General features: G+C 35.0%; 3 protein-coding genes and 1 non-coding gene across 4 annotated transcripts; 3 read left to right on the top strand and 1 right to left on the bottom strand.

Moving 5' to 3' along the window:
• The first annotated feature begins 598 nt into the window (after positions 1 to 598).
• On the top strand, positions 599 to 671 carry TRNAE-CUC. Its single transcript has one exon. It is a non-coding gene; the product is annotated as a tRNA-Glu (tRNA).
• A 1346-nt stretch (positions 672 to 2017) lies between these two features.
• LOC109004411 (peroxidase 19-like) lies at positions 2018 to 5394 on the bottom strand. Its single transcript, XM_018982948.2, has 3 exons — positions 4996 to 5394; positions 4612 to 4812; positions 2018 to 2773 (listed from the first exon to the last, which is right to left on the bottom strand). The coding sequence occupies exons 1-3, from the start codon at positions 5257 to 5259 to the stop codon at positions 2189 to 2191; spliced, it is 1050 nt and encodes a 349-aa protein (XP_018838493.1). The 5' UTR covers positions 5260 to 5394; the 3' UTR covers positions 2018 to 2188.
• Positions 5395 to 9208: 3814 nt separating this feature from the next.
• On the top strand, positions 9209 to 12933 carry LOC109004412 (ATP synthase mitochondrial F1 complex assembly factor 1-like). Its single transcript, XM_018982949.2, has 4 exons — positions 9209 to 9875; positions 10771 to 10850; positions 10996 to 11054; positions 12299 to 12933. Exons 1-4 carry the CDS (start codon positions 9558 to 9560, stop codon positions 12601 to 12603), a joined length of 762 nt encoding a protein of 253 aa, XP_018838494.1. The 5' UTR covers positions 9209 to 9557; the 3' UTR covers positions 12604 to 12933.
• A 3314-nt stretch (positions 12934 to 16247) lies between these two features.
• On the top strand, positions 16248 to 24018 carry LOC109004413 (apoptosis inhibitor 5-like protein API5). The gene is made up of 16 exons (XM_018982950.2): positions 16248 to 16594; positions 16696 to 16857; positions 17085 to 17184; positions 17829 to 17894; positions 18749 to 18846; positions 18923 to 18997; positions 19139 to 19288; positions 19724 to 19789; positions 19878 to 19943; positions 20380 to 20490; positions 20727 to 20816; positions 20904 to 21010; positions 22033 to 22147; positions 22245 to 22310; positions 22399 to 22502; positions 22742 to 24018. Exons 1-16 carry the CDS (start codon positions 16505 to 16507, stop codon positions 22929 to 22931), a joined length of 1656 nt encoding a protein of 551 aa, XP_018838495.1. The 5' UTR covers positions 16248 to 16504; the 3' UTR covers positions 22932 to 24018.
• Positions 24019 to 24293: the final 275 nt, after the last annotated feature.

Consider the following 24293-nt stretch of genomic DNA (forward strand, 5'->3'; position numbering starts at 1 on the left):
TTTTATAAAACAATTAATAAAAGTAACTTCACTTTATATAAATACCCTCAATTTAGCACAATTGTATAAATATTATAAAAAGAATTATAAGTGTATCGTTACTATTTGACTTTTAGCTAATTTCCTCATTAGATTATTTAGAGTTTTTATTTTCAATTGCTAGAGTGCAACCAAGATTTAGGAACAAATCTCTTCTCTTTCACTTTCTTTCTCTCATTTATGGATTTTCTTGTATCTTTTTGCAAATTTCTTCTTCCTAGTACCATTGCCCTACGTCAATTTTCCTTTATAAATTTTCTTCGTGACTTGTCTAAACAAAAGAAAATGTAGCTTTCACAACCAAACCCAAAACGATGATAAATTCTGCTTCTTCATTTACTAAAAAAAGTAATTAATAGACGACACAGAATATTAGAATTTACCATGAATAATGATATCTACATAATTTATTTACAACACATATTTTAAAATAAAGATATTTTTATAAAGTGATCTTACTTTTATAATCTTTCATTTTAAAACATGATTGTGTAATGTGAATTATGTGTATTTATCATTTTTTATATTATTAAAATTAGTAGAACAATTATGGCATGATTCCGTTGTAGTCTAGTTGGTTAGGATACTCGGCTCTCACCCGAGAGACCCGGGTTCAAGTCCCGGCAACGGAAATGACCTTTTTATCGATCGGGGGCGTCACTCGGTGGGAATATTAAAAAATATTTCTTTTTTTTCCTTTTCATTTTGGAAATGACCAATGGATAATCGAATCCTACGGGCTCGATCTTAAGAACAGAACATCTTGGCTATTCTCGACGCTTCTGGGACTAATCACTGAACTCAACCGAACCGACTGCTAGTTCTGCGGAATATTCGAGTGGAGATTCTTTGAGAGATATTGAAACTAGAATTCGAATTTCTCAACTTTTCCTATATTTTCTTTGCAGACAAACAGAAGTTAATTGTACCGGCTAGTTTGGTCTGAGTTTTGTCGCCTCCTCATTATTTTGATTGGTGCTCATGGATTGCTTTTCTGGAAGCTGTTCGTGCTGCTTCGATTGTTTCAGAAAGTGGAACACCCCCAACCAAGTAATTCTCTGTCTGCACACGCGCGTTTATTATGATTATTTTTTCTTTTACTTTTATTTTTCCAGCTTCAGCTCTATTTTAAATTTTAAAATAAAAATAATATTTTATTTAAATCCGATTTGGATACACAAAATTATCTCATCTCATTATTATAATTTTTTAAATTTTCACATATAAAATATAATAAATAATTCAAAAATTTCAAATTATAAAATAAAAATAATCTCATGTAATCAAGTCACTTTTAATATATGGTCATCGAGCCATTTTTATATCATGTCTCTTGCATTATCTTGCTTATAACAAGTTTGAGGGGTGAGATAAAAATTTTATATTTTATTTTAATGTTTAAAATATTATGTTTTTAGTATTATTATTATATTGAAATTTGAAAAAAATTAAATTGTGATTTAAAAAAGTTAAATTATTTATTATATTTTATATAGAAATTTAAAAAATGTGTAATGATGAAATGATATGAGAATTTTGTATCTCATTCCACCTCTCAAAGTTGCCCTTACACTCTTTTCACTAATTCCTTGTCTTGGGAGGCACTATTTCATGCTTATTTGTGGGAATGCGAGGATTCTATTTTTGGAATTTTCGAAATCTTAGTACTCTTAATAGTTTATGTATCTAATCTTTTAAAATACATCATTAAAATTTATTTTTTCTATTTTAATTTTTACAATATATCATATATCAATTTATCTATTTTTTCTTTATATTATATTATTTAATAGTTTGTTGAAAAAAAAGTACAAAGATAGAGAAATTATTGTGAGAGATAAAGTATATAAAAAAGAATAAATAAATAAAATATTTTTACATTTGTGAATAATTCATGCTAAATGTAACTAAACACTGTAGCAAAATATAAAATAGATTTGAAAATAAATGATCAATTGAAAGTACTTTTAAGCTACTTTTCTTTAAATTTTACATAAAAATGATTTTTACAAAATCTATTGGGGTGCTCTTTGAACATAAACCTCGTTGAAACAAAAATGGTTATGTTTGGAAAATAATAATCGTTTTTTTCCTCTCTCCGATCTTTGACAAAAGGCTCGTCCACACCTAATCCCCAATACCAAATCCATCAGGAGAAAAGCATACTACTGCACTCTTTCCTTTTCTCTCCATGTGTTCCTCCCCTCTTCACACCAATCGAACCCATTTTATCCATAGCCGCTGCAAAAGCTTGAAAGAACGTTTGCTTATCCTTTGCCAAAGTTTGAACAATCGGTTTGGTCCGGGGGTCCAAGAATAAAGCTTGGTCAGAGGCCAGTAAGCCTAGTTTACCGATCAAATTCTCATAGTAAGCGTGGTCGAACAAGAATGGGGTGGTAACATCAAATGGAGCAACAATGTCTTTGTTGCCACCAAAATGGGGGCATGACATTCTGAGTGCCTTGAGGAGTCTTGGATCGATGGCTGGGTCGGGCTGCTTGGTGCCATTATAGTCATACAGCCTGCTTATGAAGTTGTCACAGTGGGCAAACCCTATTGTATGTGCACCCGAGAGGACGACCAGGTCCTCTAGTGCTAGCCCTTTTGAGTTAAAGAGTTTGAACAGCTCGTCGACCGTGGAATTTGCGCGCGGGATATTGGAGGGTACACTTGATGCCATTGATATTCTTCCATCCCACCTTCCTTTTTTCACTTGGTAGTAAGGACCCCCTGCCTGCAGCACATGAATTGTATATCATTCGAGAGAGAAGAGTACTAGAATCGTGCTGTTTTATGGAAAAAATAATAAAATATCTGTGGTGCTTATTATCAAGTGGGTTAGAGGAAAAAAAAAATCAAGTATTCAGTCATGTAGAAAAGAAAAAGGTTTCAACTTTCACAGTGGATCGGCCAGGCTACGTCTAGTAAAGGGCAACCAAGCTCCACACAGGTAGAAGTATGTCCACTTCTTTAATATGGAGTCTTGGCACACGAACTGAACAAAACCATGTTTCAGCCATCAAACTACAGTACGGAAGGCGAAGTGATTGGGTTAGAAAACAAATTAGACACAGCTTAACAAATTAACTTCTATGAGACAATTACGTTCTTTACCGATGCATTTTGCTTTCCTATGATACAGATACAGACGACTACTGACTATTACTTTAAAGCCAATAAAGGCGGGCTGGCATGTTGTGAGGAAGAAGTGATTGATCTAGACTTTCATAACGCCCGACACTCGCTAGTTTTGGAGACCCAAATTGTCAAAACCAAGACGAAATAAATATAACGACAAATTAGGCACATGGTCATGCAGCTCTGCATTACAACAGTTGTAACTTGTATATTTATTTTTTTAGAACATATAAAATATAAAGAAAGTTCTCTTCCAATCAATTTTATATTTTAATCTTTATTTTACATTTTATTAAAATAATCTTCTAAATATAGAAAATATTGTGGTAAAATATTCTTGTACGATGAAATCTTTTAGATTTCCTGAGGTATCAAAGGATGGAGTTTTTCAATTGATAAGGAATAACCTCTTTGAAGTTTTTTCAAATTTTTGGATCTCATAATACAAACTAATGAAATGCAATTGATAAGGAAAATCAAAACCTTGTAATAGTGTTTTGGAATTTAAATTTGGATTAATCTGAAATATGACATAATTATATAATATTATATCCGAAGAAATATTATAAATATCAAAAGATATAGAAATATTGTAAATTCATTTGTAGTTAGAATAAATATTTGAAATGAAAAAAATATGACTTATTATAAAAATCAATATTTGAAATAGAAAAAATAAGACTTGATGATGTATTTTAAAAGATAGGATAAAAGAATCATTGAGAATGCTCTTTCAGACAAGGGTTGAATAACCTTTCTCTCAAGTCTCGTTTGGATTCAGAAAATATTTCGTCTTATCTCATCGTTATAATTTTTTTAAATTTTTATATAAAATATAAAAAAAATTAATTTTTTAAAATTTTAAAATCATAATAATATTTTTAAAATTTTTAATTTTTATATAAAATCATGTATCTCATCTTTTACGAAACCAGCCCATCGTTTTTTCTACTTTGGAAGCCTATGCGTCGTCCGTATCGAAAAACATATAATAATGACAACGAAGAAAAATATGAAAGAAGTACCGGAAAAAATCAATGCAAGAGATATTGCTGCAGAATGTGCGGACAAATTTTCTTTTGTCACGCAAAAGCTGTTTATAGACCCAAAAATAGACAAGGCAAGTCTTCGTAGAGGTTTTTCTATGAGAAATTATATTTGTAATCTTTGATAGAGGATTGCGTGTCCTATTGATAAATAAGAATAAGAATAAAATAAAATAAAATCATTATTTTTTAAAAAAATATTAATATAATTTTAAAATTTTTTTTAATGACTTACATAGTTTCATGAGCAGTTCCGACCGTATGTGACTCTTTCCATTTTACCCTCCAAGAAGAACACTTGCATTGACTCATATGCAGCAAACTTTGAGATCAGGAAAATGAAAATAAAATGATCACAAAAGAAAGTGAACAGAAAGGAGTCACTCACCAAATGCACGTAGTCTCTGGCTGCAATTGCCAGAATGTCCGCACAAGACACAACACCAGGGCACTTGCTCTCTACCAAGACTTTGGCCTTGCTTATGGTCTCAAACCCCTCCACTCTTAGGTCCTTGTTATCCTCTGCATCCTTCTCCGCCAACATTTTGCTTCCCGGCTTCGATGATATCAATATTGATGCATCACAGCCCTTCCATCCACCCATGCATAAATTGAGAAAACAAATACTCAAACTTCGATTTCATGTCAAACAAAATGCATTGAATGAACACACATTCTCAACTAATATGCATCAGGGCGATGATTATAGTATGATATGATAAAACGGGAGTGCATGCAAAATCAATGCATTCTGAGGAATCCTGCAGCTCACTTCTACAAAGCAGTCATGGAAGAAGAGGCGAATGGTAGCAGGCCCGGAGACTGGTTCTTCTTTGAACTGTTGGCTGGTGACGGACCCAATAAGCTGCTCGAGTTGAGGGCATGATTTGGAATAATAATCGACGGAGAGTTGCCTGGTTTTGCTAGTGGTATTTGACAGTTTGGCTGCACAATTTGAAGGGTAGGGGGTAAGCAAGAAGACGATGAGAAAACAAGTGAAAACAAAGGTAGAAGAAGAAAAAGAAGATACAGACATGGTTTGAAGTATGGGGTAGCTAAATTAGGACAAAAAAAAAATCAGTGGGAGTATTAACAGGAAGACCGGGTGTGAAGGTTTGTTACAAATTGCCATGTTGAAAAATAGAGAGAATCAAGACCCGTGAAGCCCAAAAGGTTAGGGGGGTTGCTGTGGGGGAAGAGAGAGATGATGTTGTAGGGGATAGACCAGATACGGCGTGGAGAAAAACATGATGAAAAAATTTAGAAAGAGCCAAAAGAAAGCCCCTTTTGAATTACTTCAACAAATTTAAGCTGGATCCAACCTGATATGGTTTGGTGACAATTGGTATCATGTTTGGGGGCTTCTAAGTCAAATAAAAAGGTGAGATCTGGTCTCTAGATATGCTTATTCTCTCACAGTATACCAAACAATATTTATTATTTAGGATGCGAGATCAGATTACTCATGAGTATGGCCAATTTATTGTCATGTCCATATCAATCTTGGATTTAGACAAAATTATGACCTAGCAAGCATCTTACGGCTTTCTTTTACGAGTGGTGCTCCATTTGACAGCTAGGTAGGGTTTTTTATTTTTTTTATTCATATTTTTTTATCATTTTAAAATATTTTTAAAAAATAAAAAAAGATTAATATATTAAAATATTAATAATTATTTCCTTAATCATTAATTTTAAAAAATTAAAGTAAAGAAAGTGTCAAATTTAAACAACATTTTTCTTTCTTTTATTCTAAAAATCTCTCTTTTGGGTCCACGAAAAGAAAATTCAAAGTGAGATATTTCTGTTTTTGACTCCAAAAGAGAATGGCGTGCAGAAAGAACTGGTGGGAATAGTCATAGAGTGAGCCTACAGGCATGAGTTCTCAAATGCAGGCATGTGCAGCATCGGGGACCTCAGCCAAAGAAATAGGGTAATGCTACAGATTCATGGAGACGAATGCCTAATTTACTTTTACCTTTTTAAGCCGGCAGCATGTGGAGCAAGCCTTTTGCTGTGAGAACAGTGAAAGCTGGTGGACCATATTGTACCGTCGTTCCTAGCATTAATTAGTGCGGACCAGATTTATAGCCCTGAAACTCCTCCGGTGGCCATTCAACCCGGCAAGATTTTATCTTGTTATGGGTAAAAGGGCTGAATTTAGGATGGATCCGATGGAGAGATAGATGAGATGTATTGAAATAGTTTATAAATAATAATAAAATTTATGAGTTAAAATTTATAAATAATAATAAATAATAGTTAGATGATCTCAATTCATCTTTCAATTTAATCTGACTATCGAGTTTCTGTCATTCATATCTATTAAAATTTTTATCATATATCATCAATATACTTCATAACCATTTGAAATTTTTTTTTTTTTTAATTCACTGAATACATAAAATACCCTCCAATTTTAAGGCTATAAATGTTTGATCGTATGGGTTTGTTTCCAGGTATATTTATTTGTAAGTAATGCAATGCAATGAGCCAATGACATCTGATCTCAGAGTGCTGCTTAGCATTGCAAACGCACGAGAGCCAAGGAGTAACAAGAAGTTAAATTCTTCCGTGTGTTTTGTTCATGTGCGAGCTCATTGTCAACCGCTGAGTTTTGTGTGTTTCCCAATTTGTTTTGTTTTTCCTTCTTGTTCATTTCATTTGTCTTTGTTATTTTCCTGCCACCTTGAGGGCATATCAACTAATGATCATGGGTCAAAACAAGAAGTCGAAAAGCAGAATCTCTTTTTTCACTCTCCTCCAAGTTAAACGTTCTCGACACCAAGTCCTCCCTGTAAATCCCTCTTTACCTTTTCCTTTTCAGCTATAGCTGGTCATTCCGTGTTAGCTAAAGCTTATCAAGCAGTTCATTTTCGGATTTGAGAAACATTTTTCTCCACTTCTCTCCTATTTTTTCTCCTATTTTGGCCGTCCAGTACCACTTCCCTTTACCCTACGGTCTCTACCAACCCCATTGAAAAAAGTAGCAAAATCACGACGCGTTGTGATGCGGATTGTGACAAGGAAAATGTTAGTTCTACCGAGAATATCCACCGAGCGTGGGTTCCGATTTATTTTTTTATTTAATGGTTAAAAAAGTATTTACATTTCGATAAGAATTCTCGATGATTCTCGGTGGATTAGCAGTCCCCAGTCCCCTTACGAAAAAATTCTCATCCACAATGATTCTTCCTTATTGACCTATCTCTCTCTCTCTCTCTCTTTTTTAATCATATTTCCTTTATACACGGAACAATGAGGTGAATGCTTATGAATCTTTCAATCAAAGCAAAGAATGGGCAGCTATGATGTGAGGGGAGTTATCCTTGGGCCAGACCAGGAGATAAGGCCCGGGTCAGGGCCATACCAAGAGAAAGGGCTCGGGTAGAAACTTAGACATGAAGTCTAGTCCAAGTCAAGCACACTAAGAAGACTTGGGCCCTAGCCCATATATGAAGTATGGGCCGGGCTGTGTATATTTCAAAGGCCCAACTAAAGAAGATGGGTAGATGGTAAACCATGGTGAACCTATGGCAGGGAAGACAGTCTAGAAACCCACTAGCCGACGGACATGTACAATCATTGAATCAAAATATTGCCACCCAGACATGACAGAAAGAGAAGAAAAGTTGAGAAAAACACGCTGTATTAATGGAGGATATGAAACTTAGAGAGGAAGGCACGCCGCATTAATGAGGTAGAAGAAAGCTTAGAGAGAAAGACATACCGCATTCAATGCGGCCCAGGACTTGGAATGCATTGGAAGAGGCCCAGTGTCAAGAGTAGTCACCATAAGACCTGAACATCCTATAGCATAACAGATGAGCAACGTGAGTGTCCGATTTCCTACTGAGCGACATCCCACTACCATGAAGGCTGAACCATTGGGTATAAATAGGCATCACTAATGATCGATAGAGAGGTTAACATCCATACACATTCCTACTACTTTCTCTCTTCATCTCTAATATTGAAACTAACTTGAGCGTTAGATGTACTACAGACCCCGAGCTCCCATTCTCCTCCTTGCAGGAAATAGTTCGAGTATTGCCAACGTGGAGTTGCTCAGGCCTGCGAAACACGATATCAACATATGATATTCTATATTTTTTTAATTGTTTATCAAAATAAAGAAAAATCAAAGCGGAAAGAGGACAAAGGAAGGGCATCTACGATATTCCTAATGGAAAATAGTCGACTTATAACCATTTTGTAACTACTTTACAACTCCATATAAAATGAAAAGTGATTTTGTAATATTGAAATTTACCATATAAAATGAAAAGTAATTTTGTAATATTGAAATTTATTTTTAGTGGAATGATATGATTATATTGATTAAATGAAAATGTATTGTAAAATAATTGTAAAAGTATCATTACCCAATTCGTAATTTCCTTCATAGTCTACTGATTTTGTCTATATTTTGTTGAGAAATGTTATAAAGAATTTTCATAAAAGTAAGCTTACAAATTGAAGTATTATCATGTAATTCATTTGATTTACTTTATAATAAAAATAATTTTACAATTTGACGTATCACATCAAACCACGTTAATTCATAAGTTTACTTTTATATAATAACTTTGTAGCTAAAATATTTTTATTTTTTAGTAATTATTTATACATGCCCCAAATAGATAAGCTCCACACAGTCATCTTATAAAAAGTAGATCTCACCATCAAAAAAAAAAATTCTATATTTTTTAGTGAAATTTATTTTTTTACAAAAAAAAATACTTACACCATCACAAGAGCCGCACGCTTTAAACTTACACTAGCATTATTATTATTATTTACCTACGGATTTCTATCTTTCTTTAACTGAAGACTTATCAGATCTAACAAAGATATCTAAGTACTTCATTCAGATGCGTACTATAAATGATGGTTGGTTACATAGGAAAAACATCAGCACCTGGACTGTATTTTCGAAAGTCCAGCCCACTCTGTTCAGCCCTTTGCGAAGCCCAGCCGTTCTACTAAAAACACACCTGGCCGCTCTTATGTTGTTGCTACCTTCTATACCCGGTCTGTCTCGGCACCCTCCCTCGAAGGCAAGCATCGTGTGGCGCACACCACCTGTTTGATCAAATTCTTCAACAGGCCATACATTGTCTTCCTCGACTAATTAGCTAGCTCTGGAGCGACGAGTCGCGGTCGTAAATAGAACCTCAGACCACAGTTACTCGTCCGCGGTCATTTTCGACTGAGCCCCAACTCACGTCCGGTTACCATTTCAATAGCATCGTATAACAGTTTCAAGCTCTAGCATTTAAAGCCTAAAAAACAATTCATTTCTGACGAAGTTTACGTTTTGAGTCTTAGACTATGCAACGCTTGACATCAAGAATTTTAAGGACTGCGGCTTCTTATTCTACGTCAACAACTTTACTCAACCATGCGTCATCGAACTGTGTTATCCCGAAACAGTTTTCCCGTGCCTTGTCTTTGCAACCAAATCTCCGAAAACTGCAAGAAAGAGCCGTCCCGGGAGATTTTGTGAAATGGGGTTCTCTTGGTTTCTTTAGGACTTCTAGGTTTGCCACTGGGTTCGCGCCATTACAGCCGAAGCCGTTAGACTCGATTATGGATATCGAGAGGGTCAAGGATCGCTCGGCCGAGGACATCGCCTCGATTTGGGATGATGTAATGTCACATATTCTCAATTATATTTTCATTGACCATGACTTGAATTTGCTAACCTTGCTTGCTGAAGGAATAATATCAAACTTATTTTAATGATGCCCGTAAGTGCATCCGATATGGTTCTCATCGACTTACTCTGATAGAGAGAGATGAAAAAGATCCGGACAAACTTATGGTATGTTTTGGAAGTTTTATTACGTGCAGTATGGCGTGTCGCATTACTCTAGGGGTTGAGGGCTAGGCCAAATTTAGACCATTTACCCCCTTTGGCTAATTTTCTACTTCAATATCAAGGAGTTCTTATAGCAAATTGGTCAGAGTGTTGGTTTAAGACAAAAGACTAGTACATGTTCATTTTAGGGTCTTTAATAGAGTGCGATTAGATTTTTTTTTTTTCTGTAGATTTTAGCTTTCTACTCTTTGGTGTCGTTACCTTCCCTTTTGAGATCCCAAAAGTACATTTGAAAAATCGAAATGTGTTTCTCTTTTGTTTCTTGGGAAAGGAAATATCTTTGTGTACACGACACATCTTCGATTCTTATTTGCTTGCTTCTGAGCCTATTCACATTGTGGTTAAACTTAGAACAGGTCTTGTTGAATGCGCCTAATTTCCTCGAACAGCTATATAACTCCGTGGAGTAGCGTCTGAGGATTTCCTTTCTGCTGTCAATCTCTACAAATGGTCGTTTTGAGTCTCTTTAGCCTGGACTATGGCTTCATGTTATTTTGTGAAAAAGATATCTCTTATGGCAACTAGCATTTTCATGAGTGAATTCATTGTACCTTTGTTATTTTGAAGCAAAACTGTAACAGCATAGAACTCTAGGACCTTATCTTATAGATACCTTTTTCAATGTATGTAATTAGTTATATTTGGATGTGTTATGTCTATCAGTATCACTTGGGAAGAGGCCATATTGGGGCATCTATGAAAGCAAATCTTTATTTCTTGTTGGAGCAAAGAGCTGCAGATTGGTAATCCATTTTGATGACATTTTTGTGTCCTTTGGAACCTTTTTTTATAATTAAATTCCTACTTATAAAAAAAAAATGATGTTTACATTTTACATGTGTCCCCCTTCTATATTTTGGCTATTCATACTTCTATCTGTTTTTGCAGCCAATATTTTGTCATTCCTTTGTGGAGAGGAAGTGGCTATACAACAATGTTTGCTCAAGGTTTGGTTTCTAATCACTGGCTTTATATCATCCATGCGTTGTTAATGATTGTTAGAGATTGCATCTAGGTTAAAATTGATTTATGTGTTGTTCACTTGACCTTGTTTGTGGAGTGGTGTGCCTTTGGAGATGAAGTAATATGATTATTCACACTACTGGTCTATTTAGTTAATGCAAATGGAGTTTATCTTCTAGTTTGGGTCCGTCCTTGGAGGATCCTTCTAGACAGAATATACCTTTTTTAATGATTATTTATATTTATTAATTTTGCCCTTAGTAGACTCAATAACAAGAGAAAAAAGTTAAATTTGTTTTTTTAAGTGAGTATCATAATTGTCTGTTGCCTTTGCCTGTTACCAAAGTTCTTTCCCAGACTTGTTTAGTCTATTCACTGTCATGGTTGTGCCCCTAATTCTTTATTTTATCTTTCGCCAGTGTTTTTTCCCCTAAAAAATTTAATTACGAAAACTTTCTAGGGGCTATGTAGGAGTTCTTGTTTGAGATAATACTTTTAGCAGTCTTGTAAAGTGCTATTTTTTTAGCAGTCTTGTAAATTGCTATTTTGACTAGTGCTTTCAAAATGTTTAAGAATGCTAAATGCATTTTCACTCTTACAGAATTGATATTTCCCATGGTACTTCGAAGATGGCTACAAGCTCTCCTCTACATATCCAATTTAGTGGGACTTCCACATAATTTAGAAGCACCATTAGACATAATGCTTTTCACATCAATGAAAAGAGCCAACTCTAATGGCATTTTCGACATAATTGAGAATGTGCCATTTAAAGTAGCAATTAAGACAAAAAAATCCAAAGCAATAATCGTGACTATGTGTATATATATATATATATATATGTATGTATGTACACATATTTAAGTAACTTGTGGTGCACAGTGCATGTAGAAGGGAGCTGATCAAAATCATTACAAATGTTAGTGATGGATATTGAGATTGTGAGTTAATATCTTCACCTGGTACAATCCATGTAAAAAACTATGCAAGTGCAAGGAGAGACATCTTTATACTGAGAGTCCTCCCCATCTCTTATGGTGAAAAGTTATCATAAGTTGTACATATCAAAAAGAAAGTTTTCATAAGTTGCATCAGCATCCGTGGCAATGTGCATTCAGTTCCTTGCTATGAATTTTTACGACGTCAATAACAGTGATAAAACTAATACTTCACGACTACCAGTGTTTTTGCTAATTCGCTCCTCTGTTCATTCAAACCTTTCATGCAGTGCAGATGCCACACATTATTTTCACTGGCCTTGAAGATTACAAGGCAAGAGGAACTCAAGCAACTCCCTACTTCACGGTTTCTTATCACAAAGAATTTGCTGAAAGCAAGGACTTGGTACTTGTCCGCGGTGATGTTGTGCTCACAAGCAAGCTTAGTGACACAGAGGCACAATGGCTTCTGGAGACTGCCCAATCCTTTTATTTGAATGATATGAGGTACAAGCTGGTCGAGCGCTTCAACAAAGAAACGCGTGATTTTGAGTTCAAGGATGTCTTGCAAGCATTAGACATGCCTACTATGTGATCAGCCAAAAGACAAACTTTGACTAATAAGAGGGTGAAAGAGAGAGGATTTTAGTCGGTAAAGGAATTGGCATAGTTTATATTGCAACGGGGACGTTGTCAGCATGCAGTTCATGTTAAAGAGCGGAGTGAAGGTTCTGGTTTTTGATGCATTTGATGCAGTTCCTTTTTCTACCTGTAGAAGTGCTGGTATTTTGCTTTTCTATTTTTCCATAATGAGAATAGTAACTGTTTTTTTAAGCATTATTGTACTCTTGTGAGTGATTTTGTTTTCGTTTTTTCCGTTACGTGCCTAATAAAAAGTGTTGCAACTAAGGGGGTTTTGGAATCATCTGTCGGTGAAAGTACTAAATAATAATAATAATTACGGAGAGAGTAAGAAACAGGAAAATTTAAATTTAATTCTATTCATGGACCTTGCCTCACAGCAATTTTAAAGTTATATTTGGATGTTGAATTGAGTTGAATTAAAATAATAAAATATTGTTAGAATATTATTTTTTTAATATTATTATTATTTTAAGATTTAAAAAAATTAAATTGTTTATTATATTTTGTATTGAAATTTGAAAAAATTATAATGATAAATTAAAATGCGTTTAATAACCAAACGAAGCCTAAATCTCTTCTCAAGGTGTCTAGTTTCACGCATTTTGTTCAAAGAAGGTAGATAAAACTTTTATTTATATAAGAAATTATATTTTTAACGGCGAGTCTCACTTTTTTTCAATAAGAGTATGCCCGTTTTGTTTGAAGAAGGTAGATAAAACTTTTATTCATATAAGAAGTTCTATTTTTAATGGTGAGCTTCACTTTTTTTCAATGAGAGTATGAGACAGTTATACATTATATATATAATTACTCAATAAGAAAAATACTCTCACTCAATCATTTTATTTATTTATTTGAATTTCAAATTTTGAATTTTAAGACTTTTACTATTTTCAATAGTTTACACATGTTATGTAAGTAAAATTGTAAATAAAGATAGTACTTCCAAAAAAAAGAAAAACATTTGGTTTAAATGGGTTAACAGATTATGGTGGGCAACACTTTAGGCGATACTTTTTTCCCAAAAAATTATTGAACAATAATGCTGCTTGTTAGCTTAGAATAAATAATATTCAATGCCTCAATGTCGAGAATTAAATATTGAGATTTCTTTGCTTGGAATCGACTTTGAGGAAAAAAAAACACTAGAACTTAAATACGAAGATTCCAAGATAAAAACACTACACGGCGTTGGTTTGGCTAATAGAAAATATCCAGTTATTTAGCCACAGGACCCATCGACTACAGTTTGAACTGATGGTAGAGAGTAGGGGTGGGCAACGGGGCCTCGCACCTTGCTGTACCATCCCGTTCACCCTGCCCTCGCCCATGCAGGGTTGGGGTTCTGTTCCGCATATGCAGGGAGTGGGGGGCCCCGCCCACACTAGAGGCCTCCAGTGGAGGCAGGGAATGGAAGTGACTAAGTCCCGCTCCATTTTTCCCTCACCTCGCATAATATATAATATATTTATATTATATATATATAAAACACTCTATAAGTGAAACGACGTCATGGCGCCATTTCATTTTACTTGTTAAGTCCCCCATTTGGCCTGTTCATCCTTCTGGCTTCTCAAACTCTCTCTCAGACTCAGACTCTCTTGCGCTCTCTCTCTCTCTCTCTCTCTCTCTCTCTCTCTCTCTCTCTCTCTCTCTCTCTTGCACGAGCACAGCATCTAAAGACTGAGACTCACCGTCGCTCCGTCCATCATTTGTTGCGCTAAAGGTAAGACTCCTTATTCCGGACCTCGATTAGAACCTACATTTTTTTTTTTGAATTTTGGATTGGAGATTGGAGGAATGATGGGTTGAATAGGAGATAGAGGATGAGAATGATTGTAAATTTGTGTGCTGTGGATTCTGATTTGTGCATGTGTTTGAAATTGAACGAGTTTGTGTGGCATGTGCATTGTGTTTATTTTATTTTTATTTTTTTGTAGTTTGTAGATCTTCAGATTTGGAATCCTAAATTAGTTTAGGGTCAAAATCCGAAACTCCTAATTTTTAGGATTCTAATCCGAAACCCTAAATAAATTGATTTAGGTTGTGTTTGGATGTTGAAGTGAGTTGAGTTGAGATGATAAAATATTGTTAGAATATTATTTTTTAATATTATTATTATTTTGGGATTTGAAAAAGTTTGAATTGTTTATTATATTTTGTATTGAAATTTGAAAAAGTTATAATGATGAGTTGAGATGAGTTTGGTAACCAAACTCACCCTAAGAGTTTCGGATTGAACTCCTACTTGTATTGCTTGATTTTCTAAATTTTTATTGTGTTGGAGAATCATGAATGTTTTCTCAAAGGGATTTTAGTGATAGCTCTCCTACACCTACCAGTACTCTGCTCATACCAGTACCCCTGTCCCAAAACCTAACCCTACTCCAATATCTGAGAATACACCTTGCCCCACCCCCAATCCCACACTGGACAAGAAACCTGTTTTTATAATTTGGTCTCACTTTACCAAATTAAAGGGTGGTGACCCTAATAACCTCTAAGCTAAATGTAATCACTGTAGACAAATATATGAATGTCACTATAGAAAAAATGATACATCCTAATTAAATGTCTATTTAGAGGAACAATGTAAGAAGAATCTAATATTAACATTCTTACAAGAGAATGGTCAATCTAGTAGAGAAGGTGGTGCAATTCGATTAAACTGTATAAAAAAGGGACTTTGAAGAGAATGCTTGCTTGTTTGCTTCAGAAAAAGAGAGAGAGAGAGAGAGTCATTTGAGGGTATGAGTTTGGCTTACATTATTTTAAAAATTAAAATTTTATTGGATTTATGCAATTGAAAAATTAATGGATTAGATTTTCTGTTTTTTGTTTTTTTTTTTTGAGTTAGGAGAGGGAGGTTTCGAATTCTAGACATTATGTTTTGAAGATTGAAAATTATGCCAATCAGACCTAAAGGTTGTTGGCAATGGATTAGATTTTTTAAAGTGAAAAAATAAGTAAGGTTTTTTATCCATCTCGGCAGTTTTCATTTTTTTCAACACGACGTATCAAGCGAAGTTTTGAGGGAAGCTAAGTTTTAAGGCTTCGTTTGGAAGTTGAGTTCATCTCAACTCATCATTACAATATTTTTAAATTTTAACATAAAATATAATAAACAATTTAATTTTTTCAAATCTCAAAATAATAATAATAAATAATAATAATATTTTATCATCACAACTCAACTCAACTCAACTCACTTAAGCTTGAGTGGAAATTCACGACCAAAACACAAATACCACGTCGTTTTAGGAAGATCAGATAAGAATACGCATGTCACGACGACCCCTGGGAGTGGAGACAGCAAAGTCTAAAGTTTAACGTGTCGTTTTGACAGGGAGTTTTTTTTTTTTAATGAATTTTGACAGGGAGTTTGAAATGAAACAGATTGGTTTTAAAATTAAATAAAATATTATTTTTTAATATTATTATTATTTTATAATTAAAAAAATTAAATTATTTATTATATTTTATATAATTTTCTTAAAAAATTATAATAATAAAATAAAATCAGTTGATTTCAATCCACACGTGACTAGGCGATGAGATTACGAGTTGTAAAGAAGGTTTTTTTTTCTTATTTCTTCCTGCCTATTGGCCAAGTATCCATAAGAATTTAGAAACCCTTGCGGAGCGGAGCGGAGACGAGAGCCCTCTTTTCCTTCCAAGTTCAAGTAGAAGTAGAGCTTGAAGTAGAAGTACTCCTCGCAAAGCCCCTCTCTCTCTGTCTCTCTCTCTCTCTCTCCCCAAAATCCACAAATATCCAGTTACTTAGTAAGGCAAAACCCTCGTTAAATCCATTTCCAACATCCTTCTTAAATTTTTCTTTTTTCTTGATCACAATGAGTGACTCGGCCGCAGATGACTCCAAACACATCGAGGAGCTCTACCTTTACGTTGAGCGTCTCAACGAGGCCACGGACAAGTCCCAGGTCCGCTCTACTCTCCTTTTCTGCGTTTCTAGGGTTTACCCCAGCCACAACCTGCCTGGCGTTCCTGTGTGTGATCGTTCTCGTTTTTCGGTTATTTGCAGAATGTGAAGGACTACCAGGGTATCATCGACACTGCCAAGTCCAGCATCAAGGCCAAGCAATTGGCCGCTCAGTTCATCCCCAGGTTCTTCAAGTTCTTCCCCACTCTCTCGGGCCCCGCCATCGACACGCATCTCGATTTGATCGAAGAAGAAGAGCTCGGGGTCAGTAATTTATCTATTGACGTATTTATATATGTTGTAGTTCTATTTACTTGCTAATATAATGTGAGAAAGGAAAGCAAAAGAACATGATTGTCACGTCATTTATCTGCGCCTCTCTATTTGTTGGTGCTTTATTATTATTATTATTATTATTATTATTATTATTATTATTATTATTATTATTATTTAATCTCAATGGTCTTTTCCAATGCTCATCTATTGTACAGGTTCGGGTGCAAGCAATTAGGGGACTTCCCCTTTTCTGCAAGGATACACCAGAACATATTGCAAAGATTGTAGACATTCTTGTGCAACTCCTTGCATCCGGTAAATTATGGATTTTGCATTGCTTGTTCTCCTGGCATTCTGCTTGTTTTACACAGTATTGGAGCTAATGATCTAACTATTTGGGAGAGTAGGGAAAATTAAACTAAAATGATAAAATATGCACATTATTTATTTTGCTATTTCTAGTACCAAAAAAATATCGTAAACAAATTCAAACGATAATCAAATTAAGCGATGATTTTGAAAAAAAAAAAACATTACAGAAGATAGATAAACCTTGATAATTTACCTTTTCTTAGATTGAAACATTGTTATCTCTTTGCCATGTGATGAGAAGCCCAGAAGCAGAGAAAAAAATTTGGATAGTGATAAGGTGGTCATGGAAATTTTTTTGGTGAAAAATCAATATAAGTAAAATTATAACAGCTTGGTACTAATTGGATTGTGACTTTAGTTAAATGAAAGTGAATGCTTTGGGACGTACTAAAAAGGAATTTGTAGTTTTAAAAAGAAATAAATTCATGGGTATTATATGGAGAAAAACTTGATTGGGATCGGGTGGGGGGACTGGGGTCAGAAAGTACACTCATTAGAGCTTTCTTAAACATTTATGTTTATAGAATTTCAACATGTGGCTCCTCCCCGGGGTTAATATGAAACTGATACTAGATTTCGTCTTTTAGAGGAATTTGTGGAGCGTGATGCCGTGCATAAAGCCCTTATGTCCCTGTTGACGCAGGATGTGAAAGGTACTGTGCTTTATCTTCTGGTTTGGTGATGGTACCTGAGTGCAAATTGTGCCATGTAGGAGTTAGTGCATATGCTTTATTCCTTTGGAAACCGGAATTTTATGTGTTTGTTTATTTGTATACCTTTTTAAACTATAGGAGTATGTCCAAGAAAAGTTTTTGCCACAATTGTCTGGACGGCAGCTCTAGGGAAGATCTTGACCATTGAGAATCTTAGAAGACGCGGCCTTATTATTACGAACTGGTGTTGTTTGTGCAGAAATAGTGGTGAATCGGTGGACCATTTACTACTACATTGTGAGTTTGCCCAAGATATTTGGACTTATTTTCTTAGTAGAATGGGTATAGCATGGGTGATGCCGGGTAGGGTGGTTGATTTGTTAGCAAGCTGGAGAGGGATCACAGGGACACTACAGATTGCAGCCGTGTGGAAGATGGTTCCTATATGTATTTTCTGGTGTATTTGGAATGAAAGAAACGAGAGACTCTTTGAGGACCATGAACGTTCCTTGGAAGAGTTTAGGAATTTTTTCTGGAAGACTTTGTTTTTGTGGGCCATTGCTATTGATTGGAATGGTCGCAGCTTCCATGATTTCCTTGTAACTGTTCCTAGTGCTTAAATAGGTGTAATCACATGTATACTTCTAGTGTACTTGGGCTATGCCTACTTTTATTAATGAAATAACTTATTACTTATCAAAAAAAAAGTAATTCTTTTTCTTTGTATGAACATCTCAAGTCAATCTGCTTCTAGTGTGATACATATCATTCATTGTGCATATTCCTTGTCTAATTTATAGCATGCATTTCTAAGGGTTAATTTTTGGTGTAATTAAATCTTCTTGTTGATGTAGCTTCTTTGACGGCCTTATTTAAGCATATTGGGAGTGTTGATGAACCGAGTACGGATGAAGTTATTCGTGAGAAAGTTCTAACATTTATAAGAGATAAGGTAAGAAGACTCACTCATATTATTCGAATTGTAACTTTTTACTGCATTTCATTTTGATAATTAATTGGGTCTGCAGGTTTTTCCCATTAAGGCTGAACTGTTAAAGCCTCAGGAAGAAATGGAAAGACATATAACTGATTTGATAAAAAAGGTGTTTTCTTGGTTTTACTACTTTGATCAATGCATTTTGTCCTTTTCCCAGTTCAAAGTTTTGAATTTATTGAATCTCAGTTTTTGTTCTGTTGTTCAATTGGAAGATGTCTGACTGGTATGATTTGAGTTCCATTATCAGAGTTTAGAAGACGTAACCGGCGCAGAATTCAGGATGTTTATGGACTTCTTAAAGAGTTTGAGCACTTTTGGAGAAAAAGCTCCCCCAGAACGCATGAAAGAATTAATTGGAATTGTTGAAGGACAAGCTGATTTAGATGCACAGTTCAATGTGAGTACTTGTTTCTTTGTGTTGACACTGGGGGCATTTAAGAGAAGTAACTTTTGAAGTCCAGGATGTATTAGAGGTACATTAAGGCTTTGAGAATGTAATGTTGGAAGAGTTCAAGGATTCAAAAGTGGAGACATGCGTTGTTCCCAAGGGATTTATTAGTACTGTTTGAGATTTTAAGAGGTTGACAGTTATAATCTTGAAAATAGGACGTAGTATCCTATATTGTGAATGGCGATTAGTGCTATATTCTTGTCCCAAATTTGCAGTAATCATTCTGAGGAGTACTTAGTCACGGGTGGTTGTATTTGTGATTAATGTTTGTCTCTTCCTCCTTTTATTGTATCCTCTAGCCTTGGTAAATAATATCTTTTGCTTTATGGTTCTATGAATAAATTGTAACAATTTTGTTGGAATGGATTTAAAAAAAAACAGGTTTCAGATGCGGACCATATTGACAGGTTGATATCGTGCTTGTACATGGCTCTTCCACTTGTTGTGGTATGGACTATGTGCGATATTGCTTTTCAATTTAAAGGGCTCATTGTATGTATTTCTGACTGCCTCATGACTTTAATTTGTCACACAGAGGGGTGCTTCAAGCAGCAAGTTTCTCAATTATTTGAACAAACACATTATACCTGTATTTGATAAGGTAATTACTTATGAAAAAACCTGTATTTGATAAGGTAATAATCACTTCCTTGTCTTGAAATAGTAAGCAGGTGACGCAAGTTCATTGTCCTTTTGGATATTTTCATTTAAAAATTTGTTGCTTTCAGTTCTAATATGCGTTTGCTTATGCTTAATCTAATTGTCGTTTATACCAGCTATATTTTTTATAAGTAGTGTCAAGATATCTGGGATTAGTCGGAGCTTTGTTCTCTGACACCCAGTGCCAATAAAAATAAATAAATAAATAAGTAGTTTGAAGATATAAACCATGTTCTAGTATATTTTGATCTTAAGCTACATACCTTCCATGAGCATTATTTTATTTTTTGTTTTAAATTAATTCAAATGTCTACATGAGCTCTAATCGTCTTTTATACCAGCTATATTTTTAATTCATTGGTAGTTATTTCTTCCAGCTTCCCGAGGAGCGAAAGCTAGACATGCTCAAAGCCCTTGCAGAAATTTCTCCTTATACAACACCACAGGATTCTCGTCAGATTCTTCCTAATGTTGTTCAGCTATTAAAGGTACACATTTAAAATGACAGAAAAACATATACATGCATGCGTTTGTCTTTATGACCAACACACAGAGAATTGATATTCGTTCATTCACACAAGAATTTTTGTTGTTTATACCTGCTTGGATTGTCTTTACTCGATGTACCAAATGTTGAAGCCTTGCTTGAAGTACACGAATTTTTTTTTTGGACTAGAGAATATGTTTGCCTCAATCTCATAATATGTTCCTTCTCCCTTCTCAGAAGTACATGCCCCGGAGGAAGACAGGGGAAGAGATGAACTTTACTTATGTTGAGTGCTTGCTGTACACATTTCACCATCTAGCTCACAAGGTTGATTTCCAGTGATGTACCTTTGCTAAATCCTCTTCTGTTTGTTACTATTGGACAATACTTACCCTATTTTTTGTTCTTCTTCAGGTTCCCAATGCCACTAACAGTCTATGTGGTTACAAGATAGTGACTGGCCAACCATCAGATAGGCTTGGGGAGGACTTCTCAGAGTTATGTAAGGAGTTCACTGAAAGGTAATTGATTTATTTTTATTAATTTATTTCCTTATATATGTTACAAAGAAATTGCTTCTTCAAATTATTAGCTTTTGGGTGAATGTTCACTTTAGTCCTTGTAAAATACATTAGTTTCTGATTTGGTCCTTAACATTTAGGCCTCGTTTGGTTACGCAGTTTAGATGAGATGAGATGAGATTTTTTGTTGAAATTTGAATAAAATATTGTTAGAATATAATTTTTTAATATACTTTTTAATTTGGCATTTGAAAAAGTTGAATTGTTTATTATATTTTGTGTGGGAGTTTGAGAAAGTTGTAATAATGAGATGAGATAAGATGAGATGTTTTTGTGTATTCAAACCAAGCCTTAAGAAGTTCCGATTGTATCATTAAATGATCTAAAAAAATGTACTTATAAAAACAATCTAAAAAAGTGTAACTAAACTCTTGCATCAATTTGACTAGTAATAATTGATAGTCATGTTTTTTATTTACCGATAAAAAAAAAATTGATAGTGTCATGTTAGTTTCTCATGCAGCAGTTGATATGAAAAATGAAATTCAACTTTCACGTATGAGTGCTACCTCATCTATGGGAAGCGAGGATGTGGATATTTTTTCCTTCATTTTAGTTTTTTATGTATAATTAAATTTACTAAAAAAAGAAAAAGCCTTCTGTAGCAAAATGACCTACTTGTACTCGTCAAAGTAATAATTAAAAAAAAACACACAAGGATCTGTTTATGACGTTTTGATTTTCTTGAAGTCTTGATTGTAACTTTTTGAACTTGCACCAAATTAGAAATTCGTGTATTTTCAGAGAGCCAAAATTGATGTTTGCTCTTACTATTTATTTTCCTGAGGGTTCATTCTCTATTATGGGGAGCAAATATAAAATTTCTGAACTGGCCATGCCCTAGAGTTTGCAACCTTTTTTGTTTTGGTCTTGTGTGTTTGTTTGTTTTTTTCTTTCTTTTCTTCTTTTTTGTTGTGTGTACTGTGTGGTTTGCTTGTTGAAAATTTATATTGTTCTTTCAGGTTGAGTAATGTCGAGGAGTTAACCAGGGCTACCATGAAGAAATTAACTCAGGGGATGGCTGAGCACAACAAAGCTATGGCTGCTGCCAAATCTGATGAAGCAAAGGAAGGCATTGTGAGTTTGTTCTCAATAGATCCCAGTCTCTGGTGGAGCTTTTATTTATTGATTTTCTTAACATTTTACTTTATGACTATTTTCCTGTAATGTACAGAAAACTCAAAAGCAGAATACTACAACTGGGTTGCGGACCTGTAATAACATTTTGGCAATGACAAAGGTGAAAGGAAAAGATTTATTTTTGTGTTTCTAATATACAGGCCTTTATTTATATATTTAAAAGCTGATCTTTAATGACTTATATCCAGCCGTTGCATTCAAAAACACCTTCATTTACTGGAGATAAAAGCATCAACCTGTCTTGGAAAGAAGCAACAAAACCTTCTATTCCCTCTGCCACAGCTACAACTGGGTAGGGTAGATATTTCTGGTTCTGTTCTCATCACTCTCTCTGTCACCCCCTCATCTTTTCTCACGCAATAGAATGTTTGATCTTTTATTCCTTCTTTGATTATATGGTTTCTGGCGTTGATAATCTTCCTGTCTTTGCTGAAAGATCTATATGGGTTAATTCAATCAAAATAAGCATGCAAGGATTTTATGTCTTTGATGGTGGACATATTTTTATTTTTTCATGAACTTTGTGTGCAGAGGAAAACGACCTGCTAATGCTACTAATGGATCCAGCAATGTGACATCCAAAAAGGGCCGTGGAGCTGGTGGTTTACCAAACCAGCTAGTTAATAGAGCATTAGAAGGTTTGTCTCATGGTGGGAGAGGTGGGACTAGGGGCAGAGGCAGGGGTTGGGCTGGACGTGGGAGAGGAAGAGGCTACCGGTAGCCTAGGTGCTTGCTGGACTAGAATTCACAAATTCAACATCCACCGGGAAGTATACGACTAGAAACCATTTGTTTATTCTTGTTCTCTGTTGGAGCTAGATTTGATTCGTAGAGGAAGCTGAGTATCTGGAGACTTCTTTGTGGTCTAACACTAGGAATCATATTGCTCTGGAGCTTATCTAGTAGCTTTTAGTGCCTCAAGAAGTTATTAATCGTTTCTAATTCAACTGATGAAAGCAGCAGCTGGAATTTTATGGAATCTGTGCATGCCTCCTACTCCGTGTATGCATATAATAACTTGCATTCCGAGAAATGATTTTACAATTCTGAAAATTTGTAGAATATAAATTGTTTGGTTGAATGAGAACTTGAGAAAACTGATACTATTCTGATGAGTGTCATTACTTGTTATATAACATGCGTGGCCTACATTTACGGAGAAGGAATATCTAAGACAGTCCGAAAGAAAGCTTTATATTGAAACAAGCGCAGCTTTGATCTCAGCAAATTTTCTTTTTGCTGCTTTTGAACATTCAGGAATGCATGGCTTCTGTTTATGCAAGCGAGGGGTGACGGATTGGGGATAGCAGAACGGCAGGCTAGCATTTATTTACATCCGATTTGAAGCTTCTTCATTTGTACTGGATGTGTCTGCCAGATTTGGAGTTCTTTGATTCTTGGTATGGAACTGTCTGATTAATTCAATGGCCTTCTTCCAGACGCTATTATCGATTCGGAGTATCACGAGTAGCAACATTTCCTCGGAAAGCATCTTGATTTCGACAACAAATCAGGGATAGCAGATGACTAATGGTAGATGTAGAAAAAGGATATTGGATATGGAACCCAAAAGCTCTGGATGCTAGGCTATTGGGTTTGTTGGAAGTAATGTTTGTTGAGCGCTCATGTGAGGGAGTCAGCAATTGTTCCCCCAGTTTCTTGAATTCTCCCTTCTCCTACAGCTGTAGAATGGCTGTAGAAAAATCCCTGGCAATTGGCTACCCTTTCTGGAAGGCCTGAGTGGGGAAACAACAGAAAACTCCCTTTAGGTTTTAACCTAGTAATAATAATAAAGCAGCAATTTGGGATGGTCAGTCTCGTGAAATTGAAAGGTGTGGTGTAATTACTCACAAAGCCAAATCTTCCATATCTGTTGGTGGGCATGGTGGTATTGTATCCCTGCAAGAACTTACTCGGGAAGACTTTCCTATATGGGAGGGAGTTCCAGAAAGGCCACAGCTATAGTTTTGTTTCTAATTCCTCTAGGTATGTGTGTGTATACATCGCTTGCATTTATGATATTCGTTGGACTAAACTCGAGCCTATTCTCCAGATATCTCTTTGTAAACGAATTGCCACCACA

This window comes from Juglans regia, chromosome 3, assembly GCF_001411555.2.
Source record: "Juglans regia cultivar Chandler chromosome 3, Walnut 2.0, whole genome shotgun sequence".
Lineage (NCBI taxonomy): Eukaryota > Viridiplantae > Streptophyta > Magnoliopsida > Fagales > Juglandaceae > Juglans > Juglans regia.